This window comes from Geotrypetes seraphini, chromosome 1, assembly GCF_902459505.1.
Source record: "Geotrypetes seraphini chromosome 1, aGeoSer1.1, whole genome shotgun sequence".
NCBI classification, from domain to species: Eukaryota; Metazoa; Chordata; class Amphibia; order Gymnophiona; family Dermophiidae; genus Geotrypetes; species Geotrypetes seraphini.
The window spans coordinates 66,669,074-66,688,924 of record NC_047084.1 but is presented as its reverse complement, the minus strand read 5'-3'; the positions used below and the strand labels follow the sequence as shown (position 1 = coordinate 66,688,924).

General features: G+C 43.5%; 1 protein-coding gene across 5 annotated transcripts in view; it reads left to right on the top strand.

The window, feature by feature from the left end:
• The first annotated feature begins 524 nt into the window (after window positions 1-524).
• The window catches only part of WDR70 (WD repeat domain 70), a 305,235-nt gene continuing 285,908 nt past the window's right edge, over window positions 525-19,851 (top strand). For 2 of the 5 annotated variants that reach the window (XM_033932670.1, XM_033932697.1), the window contains exons 1-5: window positions 638-774; window positions 1,456-1,518; window positions 7,392-7,475; window positions 10,257-10,380; window positions 11,680-11,845. In XM_033932670.1, the coding sequence (XP_033788561.1) occupies window positions 1,464-1,518; window positions 7,392-7,475; window positions 10,257-10,380; window positions 11,680-11,845 (429 nt within the window). In that variant the 5' untranslated portion in view covers window positions 638-774; window positions 1,456-1,463. Of the gene's footprint in view, window positions 775-1,455; window positions 1,519-7,391; window positions 7,476-10,256; window positions 10,381-11,679; window positions 11,846-19,851 lie in introns of all 5 variants that reach the window. The other 3 variants (XM_033932685.1, XM_033932678.1, XM_033932694.1) reach the window with 3 other exon arrangements.

The window sequence follows — 19,851 nt, the reverse complement described above, 5'->3', positions numbered from 1 at the left end:
AGTGATTAAAATGGAACAGCCTTCTTTAAAATTGCAACAGTAAAATAAAGCTAAAGAGTATACAAAAGTCTCTCATTTACAGAATCAGACAGTAAGCGTGGTGACCTATAGTGCAGGTGCATTCCATGTATATGTGCTAGCTAAACCTAAGTATAATTGAAGCGAGCTCGTGATTCCCCTTACTGGATACGCAAGGCCCATCGCGAACTACATTTGTCTCGGGCATTTCCAAAAACGGGGGTCCTGCGTCATTCCTTCAAACAACTCCCAGACAACCCGCCAACAAGGTCGAAGCCACCCCAACATATCTACATATCCATGTATGAGTATGGCGAGAAGGAAAGCGTCAACAGACGCCCCACACACCTAATATCTTCCCCTCTCTCTCAAACTTAAACCCAAATCTCCAACTTCTATCCAACAACTTTTCCTTACTTTAACAACCTCCACCATCATTCCGTACCTTCCAATGCGTACTTAAACTCGCACCCATCCAACGCACCGTCTTCCCCTCGGCCGCATCCTGTCCCGCCCTACCGGAAACAGGAAGGCTCGACAGAAAGGGCTGGACGCGGCCGAGGGGAAGTCGGTGCGTCAGAGGGGGGTGGGACGCTGGAGAGGAAAGCTGCGCGAGATTTTAAGCGAGGTAGGAAGGGGTTTGTGACTAAGTTTGAGAAGGATAGGCTGGTGTTGGATTGTAAATGGAGAGGAGAGAAGAAGTGGTAGACTGAAGAGGAGAGATCGCCGGTCGCGTGTGAGGGTAGTTAAATGCATGTGCGTTACCCTTCTCCACTGCCAATTCAGGACTTTTTTCATTTCGCTACCCCTATGCCTGGAATAAATTATCTGAGTTTGCCCAACAAGCCCCTTCTCTTACCTTGTTTAAGAGCAAACTGAAAACCCACATTTTTATATAGCCTTCAATCCATAACCCTACTCTCCACTGCCCACTAACCTAGCCAGCAGATTAACTGTTCCCCTTAACTGTATCCATGACATCCTGTTTGTCTGTCTTGTCTGTTTAGATTGTAAGCTCTTTCGAGCAGGGACTGTCTTCTTTGTGACTCTGTACAGCACTGCGTATGTCTGGTAGCATTAGGGTTACCAGACCTCCCGATTTACCTGGACATGGCCTATTTTAGAGCACTTTTTCTGGGTTTTGAAAAGCTTCCAGCTTGGGACCATATCTGGAGAGCATGTGCACATGCTTGTGATGTAATTGCGTTGCATCCATGCATGTTCTGATGCCCTCCCAACACGGCTCTGAGCATGAGAAGAGGTTGAAGGGGCAGAACGGGGCGTGGGGCTGGGTGGTAGTAGACGTATATGTGCTGAAGAAGTCAACTTCGTCTTCATTTCAGGTCATAATGTAATAAAAGTTAACATTTTCTGTTCACGTGCAGGCTGAACATGTAATTGACAATTTTTATTTTGTTTTTGTTACTTTGCTGCTAGATCTCGAAATGGGTGAGAATGAAGAGTCTAATGTAGCTGCCACCATGGGTTTCTCTGGATTTGGTATGTTTTATGGTGTTTTGGTTTTTTTGTACAATAATTGCAAATAGTACTTCTGAAAGATATCTGCTCTGCTATTTGTTTCTATAAGATATATTTATATAGTGAATTTATATATCTTTGATTCACTGAACATATCTATAGTAGATAACAAGAAAACATAGAGGGGCATAATCAAAAATGTGCCCAAGTCTAAGTTTGTGCCGTGGCCAAGTCTGAGTTTGACACATAATACAAAGGCTGGTCACTGCTAAGACCCCCTGATAATTTTCCCAGCGTAATATTGAATGCAATTGACCCTCAGAAATGCCACCCTCCACTCAAATATGTTTCATAGTGGTTGGATTTATACATTATATCCTCATTGGGCCATTTTTGTTTTGTTTCTAAACACAAATTTAAAAACAAAACAAAAATGGCCCGGTGAGGATATAATGTATAAATCCAACCACTATGAAACATATTTGAGTGGCTGGTGGCATTTCTGAGGGTCAATTGCATTCAATATTACGCTGGGAAAATTACCAGGGGGTCTTAGCAGTGACCAGCCCTTGCATTATGTGTTGATTTCTACTTTCCCATCTTTATAGACTTTTTTAACTACCAAGTCTGAGTTTGGACATTTTATGCAAGACGTTCATAAACCTAGCAGGAAAAATGTCCATTTTCAAAGCAGCCAAATGCCCATCTCTTTATTTTTGAAAATGAGCTAGGTTTAAGTTTTGGTCTTCAGGACGTTTACCTTTTTTGCCCATTTTCAAAAATAAAAACGTACAAAAACCAACTACCTTGTCTGATCGTGGCAGAAGGAATCCCCATTAGCTGAGCTGGTTTCAGGGATTCCTGGTGGCTCACTGATAGGGATTCCCCCTGCAAGGATCAGCTGAGCCACAGAGCACTACACCCCGCCCCCTGACATTTTGACATCCCCCTGATATCCCATACCTCTCCCGACATCCCCCTCCCCATATCTTCAGAAGAGCAAGCAGCAGCAGCAGGAGGGAAGCTCACTCTGTCCTGCCTACAGGACCGTGTGTTGCAAATGATGGGGCTTCTCCCTCCCAATGTATCTTGAGATGCAGTGGGAGGGGCCAAAGGCTCTGATTGGCTCAAAATTGTGTGTATGGGGTGATGTCATGGGGGATGTGGGGGATATCAGGGTGCTGTCAGGGGGGAGGGGTGTAGGGCTCTGCAACTCAGCTAATCTTTGCAGGGGGAATCCCCATCAGCTGAGCTGCCAGGAATCCCCGAAACCAGCTCAGCTGATGGGAATTCCTTCTGCCATGATCAGCTGATGTGAAGCCACTTAATCTTAATGCTCCAAATATCTCTCAAGCCTGTTTTGGGTTTCTTATTCATATAATCAGATATTAATTTATACCTCTTGGCTGCCTGATGCCCTAGCAAATCTGTCTGGAAGCATAGGCTCGGCAAGCTATACTGATTATTTAAATTTCACCAATCAGGGAACCCCTTCTGAATGGCCTGCTTTAACTGCAACCACTTATATACTTGAGACTTTGAAATACCGAATGATTGTTGCAGTTGTGAAAAATCAAGCATTTTCCCATTGGATAACACATCATCTAGTGTACGTATGCCCGCCTGCATCCAATGCTTCCAGAGGATCTTAGACTCGCCAATTTGAATCTTGGAGTTCAACCACAAGGATTGACACGTGGATTTTCCTACTGGAATATCTGTTAAGTTACTAAGAAATTTTAAGGTGTTCCATGTAGCAAATAAGATACTATTATCCTTATAAATTGTAGGCAATTTGATACTTACCATATTACCTGTACTCCTAAGTCTGAGACTTGTCCCCATTAAATCTGATTTGAGGCTGAGATGCTGTTCAGCGTCCCTCGTTAAGTTTGATCGGATCTGTTACACCCTGAGGCAGCAGAATTGTGAAACGCTGGCCACCGTCGGTGTACCGATCAACTACAGATAAGTGGAAGCTTTTTCCTCTATCTTTATAAACATATCAACAGCACTAAGCAATGCTTTTATCTATTTACAACATTACAGAGGTTTTTTGCCAGTAGGTTATCGCCTAACCACCTGTAAACCACCAGAGGCTTTTTCCTCTGTTTGTGTGTTGTTTATGATTTAGCTTGCAAGGTACCACATACATCTAACAGATGTCCTCTTTCATTTTTGTGAAAGTGTTTATTTGATATATTACTAATAATTTGTTTGAGGCACAAACGTGAAACTAATAATAAATATATTGAAAATGCGTTTGTGAAATTCAGTTATAAGCAGGGATTCATCCAGACCAAATATACATAGAAATAGCTGACATACTAAAAATCAAAAAAGATGAAAAGGAGAAAAATAAACCTCAATTGAGGGCAGTTGGGACTACACAAGTACCCAACCCTCCACTCATCATCACGGGTTTATAAAAAACTCCAAAACATGTATAAATAATCAATTCTCACGTTTTTCATTCATACAAAATCTTCTTTTTGTTATTTTCTCAAAGTCTTTTTTATAAATTCAATGTGAATGTCAAGCAGTAGAAGGCCCGAATCCCAAACTTAACCATATTACTTGGCGAGGACTACAGCTGAATGCAATAAGTGTAAGCAGTTTTTAGAGATATAAAGCATACATATGGAATTGTGAACAAATACACTCATCTAAAATCGAGGGTTTTCACCAAAGGCTTCCAATTCAAAATCCCGACAGAAAAGACTTTCTGTTTCGCCCAGCAAGGGCTACTTCAGGGGAAAAGTGCCAACTCCAATATCTCTCTGCTTCTTATTATCTGCTGGTGGTAAAGCCGACTCCTCTCAAGATAGTGATGATGAGTGGAGGGTTGGGTACTTGTGTTGTCCCAACTGCCCTCAATTGAGGTTTATTTTTCTCCTTTTCATCTTTTTTGATTTTTAGTATGTCAGCTATTTCTATGTATATTTGGTCTGGATGAATCCCTGCTTATAACTGAATTTCACAAACGCATTTTCAATATATTTATTTGATATATTAGTCATTCACAATACTTGAGTTTTTGTGCTACAGATTATATAACTGACGTGAGTTTTGGCAAAGGTGTCAGCGTACTCCATCTCTGCACTCAGAATGCTGTGGATCAGACAATGATTCCAATTTTAAGGCTACTTTGGTTAGACTGCCCTTTAAGGGGCAGTTATTGTTTGGCAAAGGTCTGGACGACCTGATGGATTCTGTGATGGACCGTTACCCTAAGACTCTGCCTGATAGCAGACTCAGGACCTTTTGAGGTTCTGATCACTCTAATTTTCGTGGCTCCCAGCAATCCCGTCTGTATGCAAGTACCACATCACAGCCTTCTACCTTTCGTTCTGCATACTCTGCCAAAAAGGCACAATGACGCCAGGTTGAGGGATGCCCTTCTACAGATAGGACTCCACAAATATGGCTATGATAGTAAATACTTATACCAGTCCCAAAATGTAGAATAGATGATAATATCACAAAGCTGGACTAGTGCAAACAGTTTCACATAATAACTTTGCTTTTTGCTATTTCATGAGTATGCCTCAGCCCCACCACTCCTCCGCTGTGCTATCTTGTGACTGCGTGGAGATTTATGTGGCACTTCATCATCGGCTGCTCATATTTTTTATATATATAGAACCGTGAAAATCCTTCGTGCATTCTTAAAATGTTATCCTCTATGTAAAAGTGATGCAAATACTTAGCTTTATCAGCCAACGTCTGGGAGTCTAACCCGACATGTTTCACGCCAAACGGCGCTGTATCAAGGGTCTCCCGAGTACGCGCTAGTCATCCGACTCATAGTATTGTTCAGACTTCTACAGATAGGCAGGCTCTCCACATTTCTTCCCACCTGGACTCGCATTACATCTGACCAGTGGGTCTTGAACATTATTTGGGTGGGCTACAAGCTGGAATTTGTCCGGCTTCTGACAGATTGGTTTGTGGATTCCTACAGGTCGCCCGGACAAAGCACTCAAGATTCAAGCCACTGTTCAGTATTTGCTGGATATTCAAGCTATAGAGCCAGTGTCGCCTGAACATTCGGGCTCCGGCAGATACTCTGTATACTTTATTGTGCCAAAGAAAGGGTCTGAAGATTGGAGGCCTATTCTGGATCTTCAGTACATGAATGTGGCTCTCAAGGTTTACATTCGCATGGAGATGGTGTGTTCGATCATTGCAGCACTGGCCCATAGGAGAGTTTCTTGCCTCTGGATCTCATAGAGGCATATTTGCACATTACTATATTTCCAGCCCACCACAGATTTTTGTGGTTTCATGTTCTGGAACAGCGTTATCAATTCTTAGCTTTGCCTTTTGGGCTGGCACCAGCGCTCTGGATCTTCACAAAGGTGATGGTGGTCGTGGTGGCTTACCTGCGGAAAATGAGTCTCGAGGTTCACCCTTACTTAGACGACTGGCTGATCAGAGTTCCCTAGTTGTCTGAGTGACAACACATGGTGGGGTGGGTGGTCCAGTGCTGGAGGACCTGGGCTGGATTGCCAACTCCAGAAAGAGCAATCTGATGCCTGTGCAGTTGCTGAAATATCTGGAGGTTCTCTTCAACATGGCTGTGGGCTGCGTCTATCTCCCAGAAGCCCACAGGCAGAAACTAAGTGCCCAAATTTATTCCCTTTTAGGGCAGCCAGCTCCTTCAAAATAGGACTGTCTTCAAGTTGTAGGATCCATGGTTGCCACACTGAATGTGGTTCCTTGGGCAAGGCAGCTAGCTCATTGGGCCTTCTCTGATGAGCTGGGACTGCTTTGATATGTCCCACTGGTGTAGATTCCAGAGGTTATTGTACAAGAACGGAAGATTAGATTACTTACCTCTGCGAATCTTATTTCTTGTAAATAGCCTCTGGAATCTACACACCCGCCCAGACTTGTCTGTCCGTTTCGCAGGTTGCCTGCCCAGTAACTGGTAAGCTAGATTTCTGTCCTTGACCAGCCTCACTAAGAATTCTATTCATGTTCCGTTATGTAAGGTTAGGGGGTCCCCAGGTGGTTTCCCCCTTCTGAGCCACAGGCTATCTCTCCTTTCTCTGAATTTATGCTGTTTTTATATTGTTTAATATTCAAGTTTGTGTTATGCAATCTTTGGCCTTGGGCCCTATTTGCTTGCAATTGTTGTTCATGAGTGGATTTAATATGTGTAGCGGGGAGTTCCCTGTGCCCCTTCTCTTCTTTTGTTTTCTGTTTTCTGCTGTAGATCTCTGGCTTTTGTACTGACAGAATGGCCAGGGGTAAGTAACAGCAGATGCTTACAGAGGGAGGGGCTAAAAATTGGTTTCAAGTTCCCTACAGTTTTTAGGCTGGAAAAGGTAAATGACCCACTGGTGTAGATTCCAGAGGCTTATTTGTTCTCTTTTCTCAAAATATTGTAGTTCTTCCCCTTTTTCCACCTGTTCCCGTTCGTTTTTGTCTGAGTTTTTTGTCCTTCTAAACTCCCATGTTGGTTTTTTCTTTTTTTTAATTATCAAGTTCTAATTTTGTTTTATCTGTTGAAAGCTGTGTTTTTATTGTACACCGCCCAGAAGTTTGAGTGAGCGGTATAAGAAATTTTAAATAAACTTGGAAACTATAAAGAAGATTAGCAGAGGTAAAGTAACTTAATCTTTTGTTGGAATTAACAGAAAGAAGATTACCAAAGGTAAGAACCTAATCTTCCAATTGAAGCTATATACAAGAGTTTTGCCCCTACACATTAGTGTACGTATGCTGTTATTAAATTTCCTTCTCAAGGGTTTTAATTACTAGAAAATTTCCTCCGACCAAAGTGGTGATTTTGCAGATGTATATTCTATATTAATAGCTGTCAGTGGATTAAACATTTAACAGCTTCACAAGGTTTGTTTTCATCTGTTTTTTGGTAATTCTTTTAGGAAAGAAAGCACGAACATTTGATTTGGAAGCAATATTTGAACAAACACGCAGAAGTGCTGTAGAAAGAAGTAGAAAAACTCTAAGTAAGTGCTATATTTTTCAACAGATTCAAACAAAGTCATATATTTAACATAGCCTTTGTAGACCAAACTTAAAATCATCACTAAGCAGAGTATGTTCTGAGCATAATATTCCTGTGGACGTCTTTAGCAGTTAGTGTGCGCAAATGCAGTTGCATGTGCAAACATGCTTAGCACCCTTTGATGAATTTCCTCCTAAGTGACTTGTCCAGAATCGCAAGGAGCTGCAGTGGAAATTGAACCAAATTTTCCAAGTTCTTACTAACTGTACTAACCTTTGGGCAGCTACTCCATTCCATTATTGTTAGCAGGTCTTTACATTTTGATGTACACTTCTCCCTCCGTATTCGCGTGAATACCGAAAAACCGCGAATAACTTTTTGCATGTTATTCGCGGTTTTTTGGTAAAATAGACCTGAAAAAGATAATAAACTGTGAATAACCTGACCTGCTGGGAGCAGCAATTTCCAATGTGAAACGCCAGGTTCAGTGATGAAAATTTGGGGGCAGAGTCAGCAGCCGAAAAATCGCAAAAAGCGAATCTGCAGATACGGAAACCGCGGATACGGAGGGAGAAGTGTATCTAGTTTTAGTGAAGGTTTTGTCTTATACTTGCTTGCATTCTTTGAGAATGCCAATGGAGTATCTCATCTGAAGCTGTCCTGTGCCTTTTTTTAAATGTAATGCCTCCTGTTTTAAAAAAATCAACCTTATTCTAATTAAATATGGCACTCAGTACTCTCCATTTTTCCTGGACAAAGATCTTTTTTGGAGGCTGGGCATGAAATAACTAACAGTTTTAGAACATTGAGGAGAAAGAAATAGTGGAGTTTGTCCAAATGTGGACTATAGTCATCTTTGCTATTGACTAGAGGAAATTCATGACTGTAGAACTTCTGAAGGGAAAAGGATTGGAATTTATGTCACTCTATTGTAGTTATACAACCACACTCAGTGGTTTACATACAGGTAACTTCAAGCATTTTCCCTATCTATTCTGGTGGGCTCACAATCTATTTAATGAATCTGGGGCAATGAAGGATTAAGGGCTAGATTCTCAAAAATTCACATTAAAAACCGATGGGTCGCTGTTGCAGCCGTTATTGTAGCGATTTTAAAAAAAGCGAGTCATTCTCCAAAAAACGCTCATGCAAATGAGGTTAGGAAGAGTAGCTAAGGTTCGCTAAATTTTATGTGTCCATCACTGGTGATAGCAGTGGGCATGTGCAGAATAAGCGCAAAAAAACCCCAACTTCAAACAATAAATCGAGCTGTCAAAGTGAAGCAACCCCCCATCTCACACCTCCTGTGCCTCCGACAACCCCTGCCCCCTCATCTTACTTATGATGGCTGGCCAGAGGGATGCCTACTCCCCCCGGCCAGCAGGCCCACCTCTTCAAAATGGTAGGCCTTCACTTTCCCAGTGCATCCTGGGATGCACTGGGGAGGGGCCTGAGCATCTGTTTGGCCCAGATTGTTTAAAGTGGGAGGGAGGGTGTTAACAGTGTTGGGTGATTGTGCAATGCGGCAGGAGAGAGTGGGCATCTCTCCTGCTGATCTTCAATTTGGGATTTTTAAAATTATTTTAATTTGCATGGGGGGGGTCTGAGCTCTCAAACCTTACTTTTCTGTCAGTGCCTGAGTCAATCAGCACTCAGGCACTGATCAGGAAGTAAGGCAACAACAGCTCAGACCTGCTGGCAAATTTTGGCTGCAAATGTGGCTCAACGAGGTTAGAGAATCATAAGAACATAAGAATAGCCTTACTGGGTCAGACCAATAGTCCATCAAGCCCAGTAGCCCATTCTCACAGTGGCCAATCCAGGTCACTAGTACCTGGCCAAAACCCAAAGAGTAGCTATATTCCATGCTACCAATCCATAGCAAGCAGAGGCTTCCCCTATGTCTTAACAGACTATGGACTTTTCCTCCATGAATTTGTCCAAACCTTTCTTAAAACCAGCTACGGAATGTGGAAATCACTTGGTGATTATAGAGAATCGCTCAGAGTGATCATTTTAATATTAATGACCTTGTACTATATTTGCATGCCAGTATCGGAGACTGCTAGAAAACTCAGAAAAGACCTCGGTAAGCCATTTTGATAATCCGCCGGTAAAATACATGCATGCTAAACTATTTGGAACTGGTTTAGCGAGCACATTAAAGGCAGATTTTAGTTCTGAAAATCTGCCAAGTGACTTGCCCCAGGGTCACAGGGAGAGTCAAATCATAATATTATAACTATTAAGGAGGTATTGGTCCAACTATTTTATTACTTTATTCTAATTTGTAACAGAGTTTTCATTGAAATCTGTGATGAATTTGTGCTATTTTAGACTGTGATTCTTCCCTCTATTTCATGGTTTGGTGCATTTTTCGGTTTCTTCGTCATAGAATAAATATCAACTTAAATGAGATGTGGAATGAGGTGTTAAAATGAGATGTGAAAATAGATTTGGTTGGGTAGAGGAGAAGGGTTTTATAATACTTAATAGTAATGGGACTGGAAGGAACTTCAGCACTGAGTTAGCATTGAGATCAGTTACTTGTAGTTGAGCTTTTGACTGTAGTTAACTTTCCCCCTCCTTTACTAATGCGTAGCATGGGTTTTAGCGCTGGCAGCGGCGGGAACTGCTCCGATGCTCATAGAATTCCTATGAGTGGTGGAGCAGTTACTGCTGCTGCTGCTGCTAAAACCCATGCTATGCGTTAGTAAAGGAGGGAGTTATTGCTGGATCTTTTTTAGTAAAATAAAAATAGTTGTGATATTTGCAATTCTAGAAGCAAGAGAAAGAGAGCAACCGGAAGGAAATGAAGAAAGCCTGGAATATCTTCAGCATGAAGATTTGAGATCAGCTGCTTCAAGCTCTAGTATGAAGACTTCTTCCTCTTCATCAGAATCCAGGTATTGTTCACTGAAACTATTCATTTAGATTTGAGCTTGGAAGTTGGCACTGGATAATCCTTTGTTTAGAGGCAATTTATAGTTCTGTGTTCATTGTTTTGTAGATACTAAAAATCTGCTGTACTGTCAATTGGTGCTAAAACCAGTAGCCTCCATTTACTGCAGTGCATTGAGATTTTGCTCTTAATGTGCCTAAATGTTAAGAACATAAGAATAGCCTTACTGGGTCAGACCAATGGTCCATCAAGCCCAGTAGCCCGTTCTCACGGTGGCCAATCCAGGTCACCAGTACCTGGCCAAAATCCAAAGAGTAGCAACATTCCATGCTACCGATCCAGGGCAAGCACAGGCTTCCCCCATGTCTTAATGACAGACTATGGACTTTTCCTCCAGGAATTTGTCCAAACCTTTCTTAAAACCAGCTACACTATATGCTTTTAACATAACCTCTGGCAACGCATTCCAGAGCTTCAAAGTGGCTACTTGGTTCTCAGTCCATGTTTACTTCTCACTACTGTTTTAGAACAAAATTCCAGAAGAGACAGTTTGGGAAAGCAGTTCTGCAAAATCTATTCTCTACTTATCAGCTTTCCAACCCTATAGGGTTTCACCAGTCTCCTGTATATTCAGCGTTCAACCTCTTCTAGAGACATGATATGGGCAGCTTGGCAGTTTTGAGAATATTATGCCTGCTTGTCATCAGAGAAAGCAAAGATACTTAGCTGGAGCAGGTGTTCTCCGAGGACAGCAGTCATATATTCTCACAGCCTGACCACTGTTGGTCTCATGAGCCAATGATGGGCAAGAAGGAACCAGCATGTGCATGGTATGGGCATTGTCTAAAGATTTAAAGTGACAGTACATGTGATGTTGTTCATACTGGGCTCCGTGAATGATGTCATCCACAAGAATATATGCCTGCAGTCCTATGAGAACATCTGCTATAGGTAAGTATCTGCTTCTCATGAGTCCTCCAGTTTAAAAGCTATTTTCTTCATAATTGTCCATTTGCCTAGTATTTTAGGTAAATGAAGCTAAATGTTTTGGCAGGGTTTATGCAGATAATCTTCAAAGATGTAAATTTGTCCCCTTCCCACATTTCAGCTAATTTTAGTTGCAAATTTATAAGAATAAAAATATTTGCTGAAAACATGAGGGCTTTTTGAATGAGAGTAGGAGAATCAAGCTAGCTTGCTTAAGATTCATATCAGATAGAATAGGATGATCTATGGAAAGCAGAGAAAGTAATTGGATATATTAATAATTGTTACCTCTCACTCATTTTTGTATTTACAACAGTGAAAGTGGTAATAGTTCTGATGAGGAGCCAATTGGTCCACCTCTATCATCTGAAGTATCTGTTCAAGGTCCTGATGAAGATTCAGATAATGAACTTATTGGGCCACCTCTTCCTCCTGGCTACAAAGATAGTAGTAGTGATGAAGAAGATGAACCTGAAGATGAAGTAAGTAACTTGCACATAAGCAAGTACCCCTAAAATATTGATATCTGTGTCTAGGTATTGCCTGTTACAGACTTTAGGAATGTGCTGCAAGCTATGGCCATTATGAGACTGAACTACTGCAATGCCCTGTACCTTGGAATTATATCTTCACAGTGCAGGACTTTGCTGGTGGTACAGAACTTGACAGCAAGAATGATTATGGGGATTGGTAAAAGAGAGCATATGATCCCTGTGTTGAAAAATTTATGCTAGCTACCAGTAAGTTTTAGAACAGAATTTAAGGTATTACATTTGGTGCACCAGATTTTGAAACTAGATATGTCCTGGGGTTTGAAACAATTAGTGCATGTGTACCACCCTAGATGCATTTTAAGATCGGAATTAGCTATGAAGTTGGATACAGACATCTGAACTGCAGCACATTATCAACAGACAAGGCAAACAGCATTTTCATATACAGCTCCAGTATTATGGAATACTGTGGAATTTTACAATTGTCTACTGTGAGATATACTTTTAAGAAGTATTTGAAAACAGTTCTTTTGCTTTACTGCAGAATGCTGCTGATATGATATCCCACAGTATCCTTTAGCCTTTGTTCCTGGCTACGCCCCAGTGCAAAGCACTGGGAAAGAGTTGCTGAGTCTGCAATAAGGTTGGAAAGAATAGTCCCTCAAAAATCCCACCCTGTATTCTTGTATGCCTGGTAGCTTCTGTTGCAGGGCTACTAAAACTTGATCCCCCCCTTTGGGCTACCTGCCCGGGAGTGTCCTGTCATGCTCAGTTAGTAGAAAAGCCAGGTAGATCTATGATAGAGAATGACACGGTGGCGGTTTACCCGCGGCCACCGCATTTTAGCCGCGGGTCACCCGCCGAAAACGGGGAAGAAAACTAGCAGTCGCTGCGGCGACGGGGACAAGGCCATTCACCGCCCGCGGGGCGGTGAATGGTCTTGTCCCCGCAGTGAGGCATGAAGGATCGCGCGGTCCCCGCAGCTCACACCCGCCTGCCCAATCGATTCTAGTGTTTAGCCAGCTCTCTCCCTTCTCCTCACCTTAGTTTGTAGATTTTCTTTTTCGGCGACCCGCACGCTATCAGAGAGCCGCGCACCCGCTGCTGCTCAGTTTCGATCTTCTGCTCTGACGCAACCGGAAACAGGAAGTTGCAGCAGAGCAGAAGATTGAACACTGAGCAGCCGCGCGTGCGCGGCTCTTTGGGAAAGCGTGCAGGTCGCCGAAAAAGAAAACCTATAAACTAAGGTGAGGAGAAGGGAGAGAGCTGGCTAAACACTAGGATCGATTGGGCAGGCAGGTAGTGGCTGCGGGGACCGTGCGATCGCTAGTGTTCCCGGCTCAAATTGGAAGGAGGGAGTGAAAGGGAAAAGGATTCTGGGCCAAGGGGATGAAGTCGGAAAGAAAAACCCACAGCAGGAAAGAAAGGGAAGGACTGGCAGGTGAGCCAGATGCTAGAAGCAGGGGGGGGGGAAGAAAGAGGGAAAAAAGCTAGATGGGGTTGAAAAGAAGAGACACACTGGTATGGAAGAGGAAGATAGGGGAAATCTGGACACAGGAAGGTAACAGAAAGAGGGGAAATTATGTGCATGGGGCATAGGGACAGAGACATAAAGGGGACATGCCATGGGGATGGTATATGGACACAGGGGGGGCAATGACAGATACATAGGGGAGATATTAGAAATGGAGAAAATAGGAGCACAGAAGCGAGATGGTTTGTGGGGATGGGACAGGGACCGAGCTTGCAGGCTCCAGTGGCTTGCACAAATTACATTGTAACGTGCCATGAAAATAAGAGGAAGGAAGGTAGATAGGCCACGCGAGAGGAGCTGAAGGGTAGTAGAAAGGAACAGATGGTAAAGGAGGGAGGGAAGGGTGGTGGTGGAAAGGAATAGAACAGACATTGAAGGAGGGTGGAGAGGAACAGACCCTCAAGGGAAATGTGGAAGACAGAGTGGGAAGAAGACAGATGCCAGACTATGCGGGAGCGGAGGGAAGAAGATGGGTGCTAGACCAATTGGGGGGGGGGGTTAAGGGAGAGGCACAGTAACAGCAAATGGAAGACGCAGAGAGAAGACACACAGTGGAAGGAAGGAATTCAATGAGAAGATGTGGAAAGCAGAAACCAGACAACAAAGGTAGAAAAAAAAATTATATTTATTTATTTATATTTTGCTTTAGGATAAAATAGTATATTAGTTGTGTTGATAAAAATTTATAAACAAAGCCCTGCCAGCTGAACATCTCTTTCTCTAGTTCAGCAGCAGGAACTTTGATTTATAAGAAAGGAATAAGCTAAATATTACAGTACTAAGGCTTATATGGATGCAGCGGGGACGGTGACGGGGCGGTGAATGGGATGGCAGTGGCGGTGATGGGGCGGTGAAAGGGATGGCGGTGACGGTGACGGGGCGATGAAGGGAACGGCGGTGACGGGGCGGTGCAGAGGATGGTGGGCCGGTGACGGGGCGGTGACGGGGACAGATTTTTTCCCCGTGTCATTCTCTAATCTATGACAATAGGAAATGGAAGAAAAGAAAGAGAGGGTGCAGGAACTCCTGCTACCAGTCAATTCTGCTCAATAAATTATTACACTAAAAACTACAGCCAAAAAAGTCCAACTGTAATCAAATACATAATGTAAACATTATAAAACTGCAAAACATAGGAAATTTATGGATCGTAGACACAGCCTGAAGATCAGAAGGGGCACCCCTTCTGTAGTGCTGTAGTGAGAGTGAGAGAGAGAGAGATTAGAAGATAGTAGTGCTGTAGTGAGAGTGAGAGAGAGAGAGATTAGAAGATAGTAGTGCTGTAGTGAGAGTGAGAGAGATAGAGATTGAGATTGAGAGAGATTAGAAGATAGTAGTGCTGCACGCCACGTATGATACTTTTGAGCTCTCCAGAGTTTGTCTTTGTGGTAGCTATGTGTCGCCTTGCTTGGCTCCGCATTGTGGACATGGACCCTAATTTGCAGGACCGTCTAGCGAACTTACCTTGCCAAGGAAATGAACGTTTTGATGATTCCATCGAGGCTGCTACAAAGCATCTCTCTGAACATGAGCGCTCTTTTGCCTTCTTGAATCGGCCGAAGGCTAAGAATCCTCCTGCTCCGCCTTACAAGTCTCCACCACGTTGTTATCCTCAAAAAACGATGCCAGCTTTCTCCGCCACAGCAGCAAAGACAGCAGACTCAGGGCGCCTATGAGGAGGAGAGGACAACCTCCCTACAGGGTCTGGGAAAGGGTAAGGCCAGCCGAGGTCAGGATCAACCTGGCAAGACCTCAGGGCATCCCAGGTCTAAGGAGCCTGTCCCGGAAAAAGCCCTTAAGTGTTATCACTGTGGCAAAATAGGGCATACCCAGAAGTTCTGCAGATCTAAAAGAGGGTTGATGGTGACTCAGGGAATAAATACCCAGGTCCCGGAAGCTTACATGGCTGCAGTCTCAGTTGCTGGGAGGGTAGTCGCCGCCCTGGTAGACACAGGAGCGGATCAATCTATGATGTCTACGCCATGTTTCAAGAAATTGTTCCCCTCCGAAACAGAGTACAGAAAGGGGGAGAATTCACTGACCATCCAGGTTGGGTTAGTGGGGCCATTAGTGGCATTCTGAGAATCAGAAAATTAAATAGTGGATTCGTTTACTCCCCTCCCCCCACCAACAACTTCTGAGTTGGTTGGAGCCAAGCTATAATAACTGCAGGGCTTGTGCCCAGAACTAGTGAGAGTGCTAATAGGTTTCTTTACCTAGTTAAAGGTAAAGGCAGTGGCACTTTAGTTCTGTTTGGTGTTTATTTTTACTTACCTAAATTGCCTGACTGAAGGTAGGAGTTGGAACCCAATCCTGTGGGACCAACTCCAGTTTTTTTTTTTTACTTTTTTTTTTTTTTTCTTCTCCATTTACTTTGAAGAGATTGATTTTTGGTTGCTTAAAGTTTGGACTAAGTGGGGAGTAACTCCCACCAACATACCACTGAATAAAGTGGATATTGTATGAACAGTAAAATTGACTCTTTTTTGTTTTTTGATTGCATGCCTGGAATGTGAATGTGAGCCAGCAGGACTTCCTTCCTTTACAGGAAGCACGCCGGAGTTGCGCTAAAGTGAGCAGAGACCGGACCTCCGGAAACCACAGGTACCGGCTCTGTCACCGGCTCAGACTCCTGCTGCGGCTAAACCAGCTCAGTCTTTTTGACGTTCTCAGTCTGAGCATATCAACCTCCTTCCTTCAGACTTATCTTCTGCCCATCGGAGGTCGACTTCACCATTTTTATCACCAGTGGGAGCTGATCACCTCAGACCTCTGGGTTCTCAACATCCTTCGGGAGGGATACTCGCTTCACTTTCTTCAAGTACCTCCAGATCTCCCTCCAAGAGAGTTTCCTTCCAGTTTGTCGCAACTTCCCCTTCTCCTTCAGGAAGCTCAGGCTCTTCTTCGCCTTTGAGCTGTCGAGGTTCCCTTGACTCAACGGGACACGGGGTTTTAGTCCCGTTATTTTCTAGTCCCAAAGAAGACGGGGGATTTGCGACCCATTCTGGACCTCAGAGCCCTCAACAAATTTCTAGTCAAAGAGAAGTTTCAGATGCTTGCTTTACCAACTTTGTATCCCCTGATGGATCAAGGGGATTAGTTATGCTCTCTGGATCTCAAAGAGGCTTACACTCATATCCCAGTTCATCCAGCCTCTCGCAGATACTTAAGATTTCAGGTGGGGAATCTTCATCTCCAATACAGAGTTCTTCCTTTTGGACTCGCCTCATCCCCCAGTCTTCACGAAGTGTCTGGTGGTGGTGGCTGCAGCCCTCTTTACCCAAGGTGTTCAAGTTTTTCCAAAATCCCAGTTGCACCCCTCAAACTCTTCAGTTCATTGGGACCGTTCTGGATACTGTCTGGCTCAGAGCGTTCCTCCTTCAACCACGCCAAGATGCTCTCATTTGCCTTTGCCATCAATTGTCTACTCTTGCATCAATTTCAGCGAGACAAATGATGATTCTACTCAGTCACATGGCCTCTACAGTTCATGTGACTCCCTTTGCCTGACTTCACCTTCGCATACCTCAGTGGACCCTGGCATCTCAGTAGCAGCAAGCTAACGACCCAATCTCTCAACAATCTCTGCTGGTGGATGCTCTTTTCCAATCTTTCCAGAGGTTTGCTTTTCTATACTCTTCCTCATCAGAAGGTTCTCACGACAGATTTGTCAACTTATGCATGGGGAGCCCATCACGACGGTCTCCGTACTCAAGGCTATTGGTCCCCCGCAGACCGTCTCTGTCACATCAATCTGTTGGAACTCGGAGCGATTTTCAGTGCTCTCAAAGCTTTTCAACATCTTCACGACAAAGTAGTTCTTGTCCAGACAGACAACCAAGTTGCCATGTACTATGTCAACAAACAGGGAGGCACGGGATCTCACTCCCTTTGTCAAGAAGCTGTGGGATTGGGCAGTTTATCACAACATCTTTCTCAGAGCTGTATACATTCAAGGTCAGCACAACTGTCTGGCAAACAAATTGAGTCATCTTCTGCAACCTCACGAATGAACACTCAATTTCTCCCCTCTACATCTGGTGTTTGCTCAAGGGGAACCCCTCAGATAGACCTCTTTGCGTCTCCCCTCAACAACAAGCTGCCTCAGTTCTGCTCCCGGATATACACGCCTCACCGCCTCGAGGCAGATGCTTTCCTCCTGGACTGGATGGGTCAGTTTCTCTATGCTTTCCCTCCATTCCCTCTGATTCTCAAGATTCTTGTCAAGCTCAAGTCTGAGCATGCCACCATGATTCTGATAGCTCCTCGGTGGCCCAGACAACCGTGGTACTCCCTTCTACTTCAAGTCAGCACCAGGGAGCCTCTGCTTCTACCAGTTTTTCCCTCTCTGCTTACTCAGATTCAAGGGTCTTTACTTCATCCCAACCTGCAGTCTCTACACTTAACAGCTTGGTACCTTTCAATCTAACTGCCTCTCTACAGTTTTCTCAGTCTGTGCAGGACATTTTGGAGGCTTCCAGAAAGTCGTCCACTAGGCAATGTTACGATTAGAAATGGACTAGATTTTCTGCTTGGTGTACTATTCGCTACATGGAGCCAAGATCTACCTACTTGTCTTCAGTTTTGGATTATTTACTTCACTTATCGCACTCTGGCCTCAAGTCAACATCTATCAGAGTCCATCTTAGTGCAATTGCTGCTTTCCATCAGCCTCTTGATGGGAAACCCCTGTCTGCACATCCTGTGGTTTCCCGCTTCATGAAAGGACTTTTCAATGTTAACCCACCACTTAAACCGCCTCCAGTGGTCTGGGATCTTAATGTCGTCCTGGCTCAATTGATGAAGCCTCCATTTGAAACAATTGATAAGGCTCATCTAAAGTATCTCACTTGGAAAGTGGTGTTCCTCATTGCCCTCACCTCTGTTCAAAGAGTGAGTTACAAGCTTTAGTTGTGGATCCACCCTTCACAGTTTTCCACCATGACAAGGTGGTCCTCCGTACTCATCCTAAATTCTTACCTAAAGTTGTTTCAGAATTTCATATTAATCAATCTATTGTTCTTCCAGTATTTTTTCCAAAGCCTCATTCTCACCCTGGAGAAATAGTGCTTCATACTTTGGACTGTAAACGTGCCTTGGCTTTCTACTTGCAACACACTCAACCTCACAGAACAGCCCCACAACTTTTCATCTCCTTCGATCCAAATAAATTGGGGCATCCTGTCTCGAAGCGAACCATCTCCAACTGGATGGCTGTTGCATCTCTTTCTGCTACACTCAGGGTGGTGTCCCTCTGCAGGTCGAATCACGGGCCACAGGGTTAGAGCAATGGCAGCGTCTGTAGCTTTCCTCAGATCAACTCCTATTGAGGAAATCTGCAAGGCTGCCTCTTGGTCCTTGGTTCATACATTCACCTCTCATTATTGTCTGGATACTTTCTCCAGAAGGGATGACCATTTTGACCAATCAGTTTTGCAAAATTTATTTTCCTAGATTGCCAAAACTCCCTCCATCCCATTATGCTTAGCTTGGAGGTCACCCACCTGTTGAGAATATGCTGCCTGCTTGTCCTGGAATAAAGCACAGTTACTTACCGTAACAGTTGTTATCCAGGAACAGCAGGCAGATATTCTCACAACCCACCCACCTCCCCTGGTTGGCTTCTTAGCTAGCTATTTGAACTGAGGTACCTCTCAGGAGATGCGCGCCCTAACTAGGGCGGGAAGGCACTCGTGCATGCGCGATGCAGCACTCGTAAGCTCTTAAAAAGATCTTCAAGCAAGTCGGCTTGCGAGGCTGTCCGCTGTGGGGCTCCGTTGGTGACGTCACCCACCTGTTGAGAATATCTGCCTGCTGTCCCTGGATAACAACTGTTACGGTAAGTAACTGTGCTATCTAGCAAACCCAGAGCTGGTAATTGAGTTCAGGTGAATGGAATGAACCTTTTCCTTTTTGTATTGTTTTCATGATACCAGGGAAACCTGGTTGCACTATGATCCTTCAGCCACGGGCCAAATAAAGCTTATGTTTTGTACCAAGGCCATTCTGATGACAGTGTATTCTTTAAAGTCCTTGGGAATAAGCTAGGTTAGGCGTTGAAAGGATATTTTAATTCTAAAGGGACCATGCCAGAAGCAAGCAGCATTTTACTATATAGGATATATATAAGGTTTTATTATATATTATTATTATATATATATATATTTTATTATATATTATTATTATATATTATATATATATATTATTAATGTAACGGGCTTAAAGACTAGTGTATATATATATATATATATATATATATATATATATATATATATATATATATATATATATATATATATACACTAGTCTTTAAGCCCGTTACATTAACGGGTGCTAGAATAGATGTGTCTGTCTGTCTGTGTTTCTTTATCTCTCTCTCCTTGGCCGCTGTCTGTATCCTTCTGTCTCCCCCTCCCCCGAGCAAAGCTGTCTGCCCCCAGCACCCACCTCCCCCCCAAAT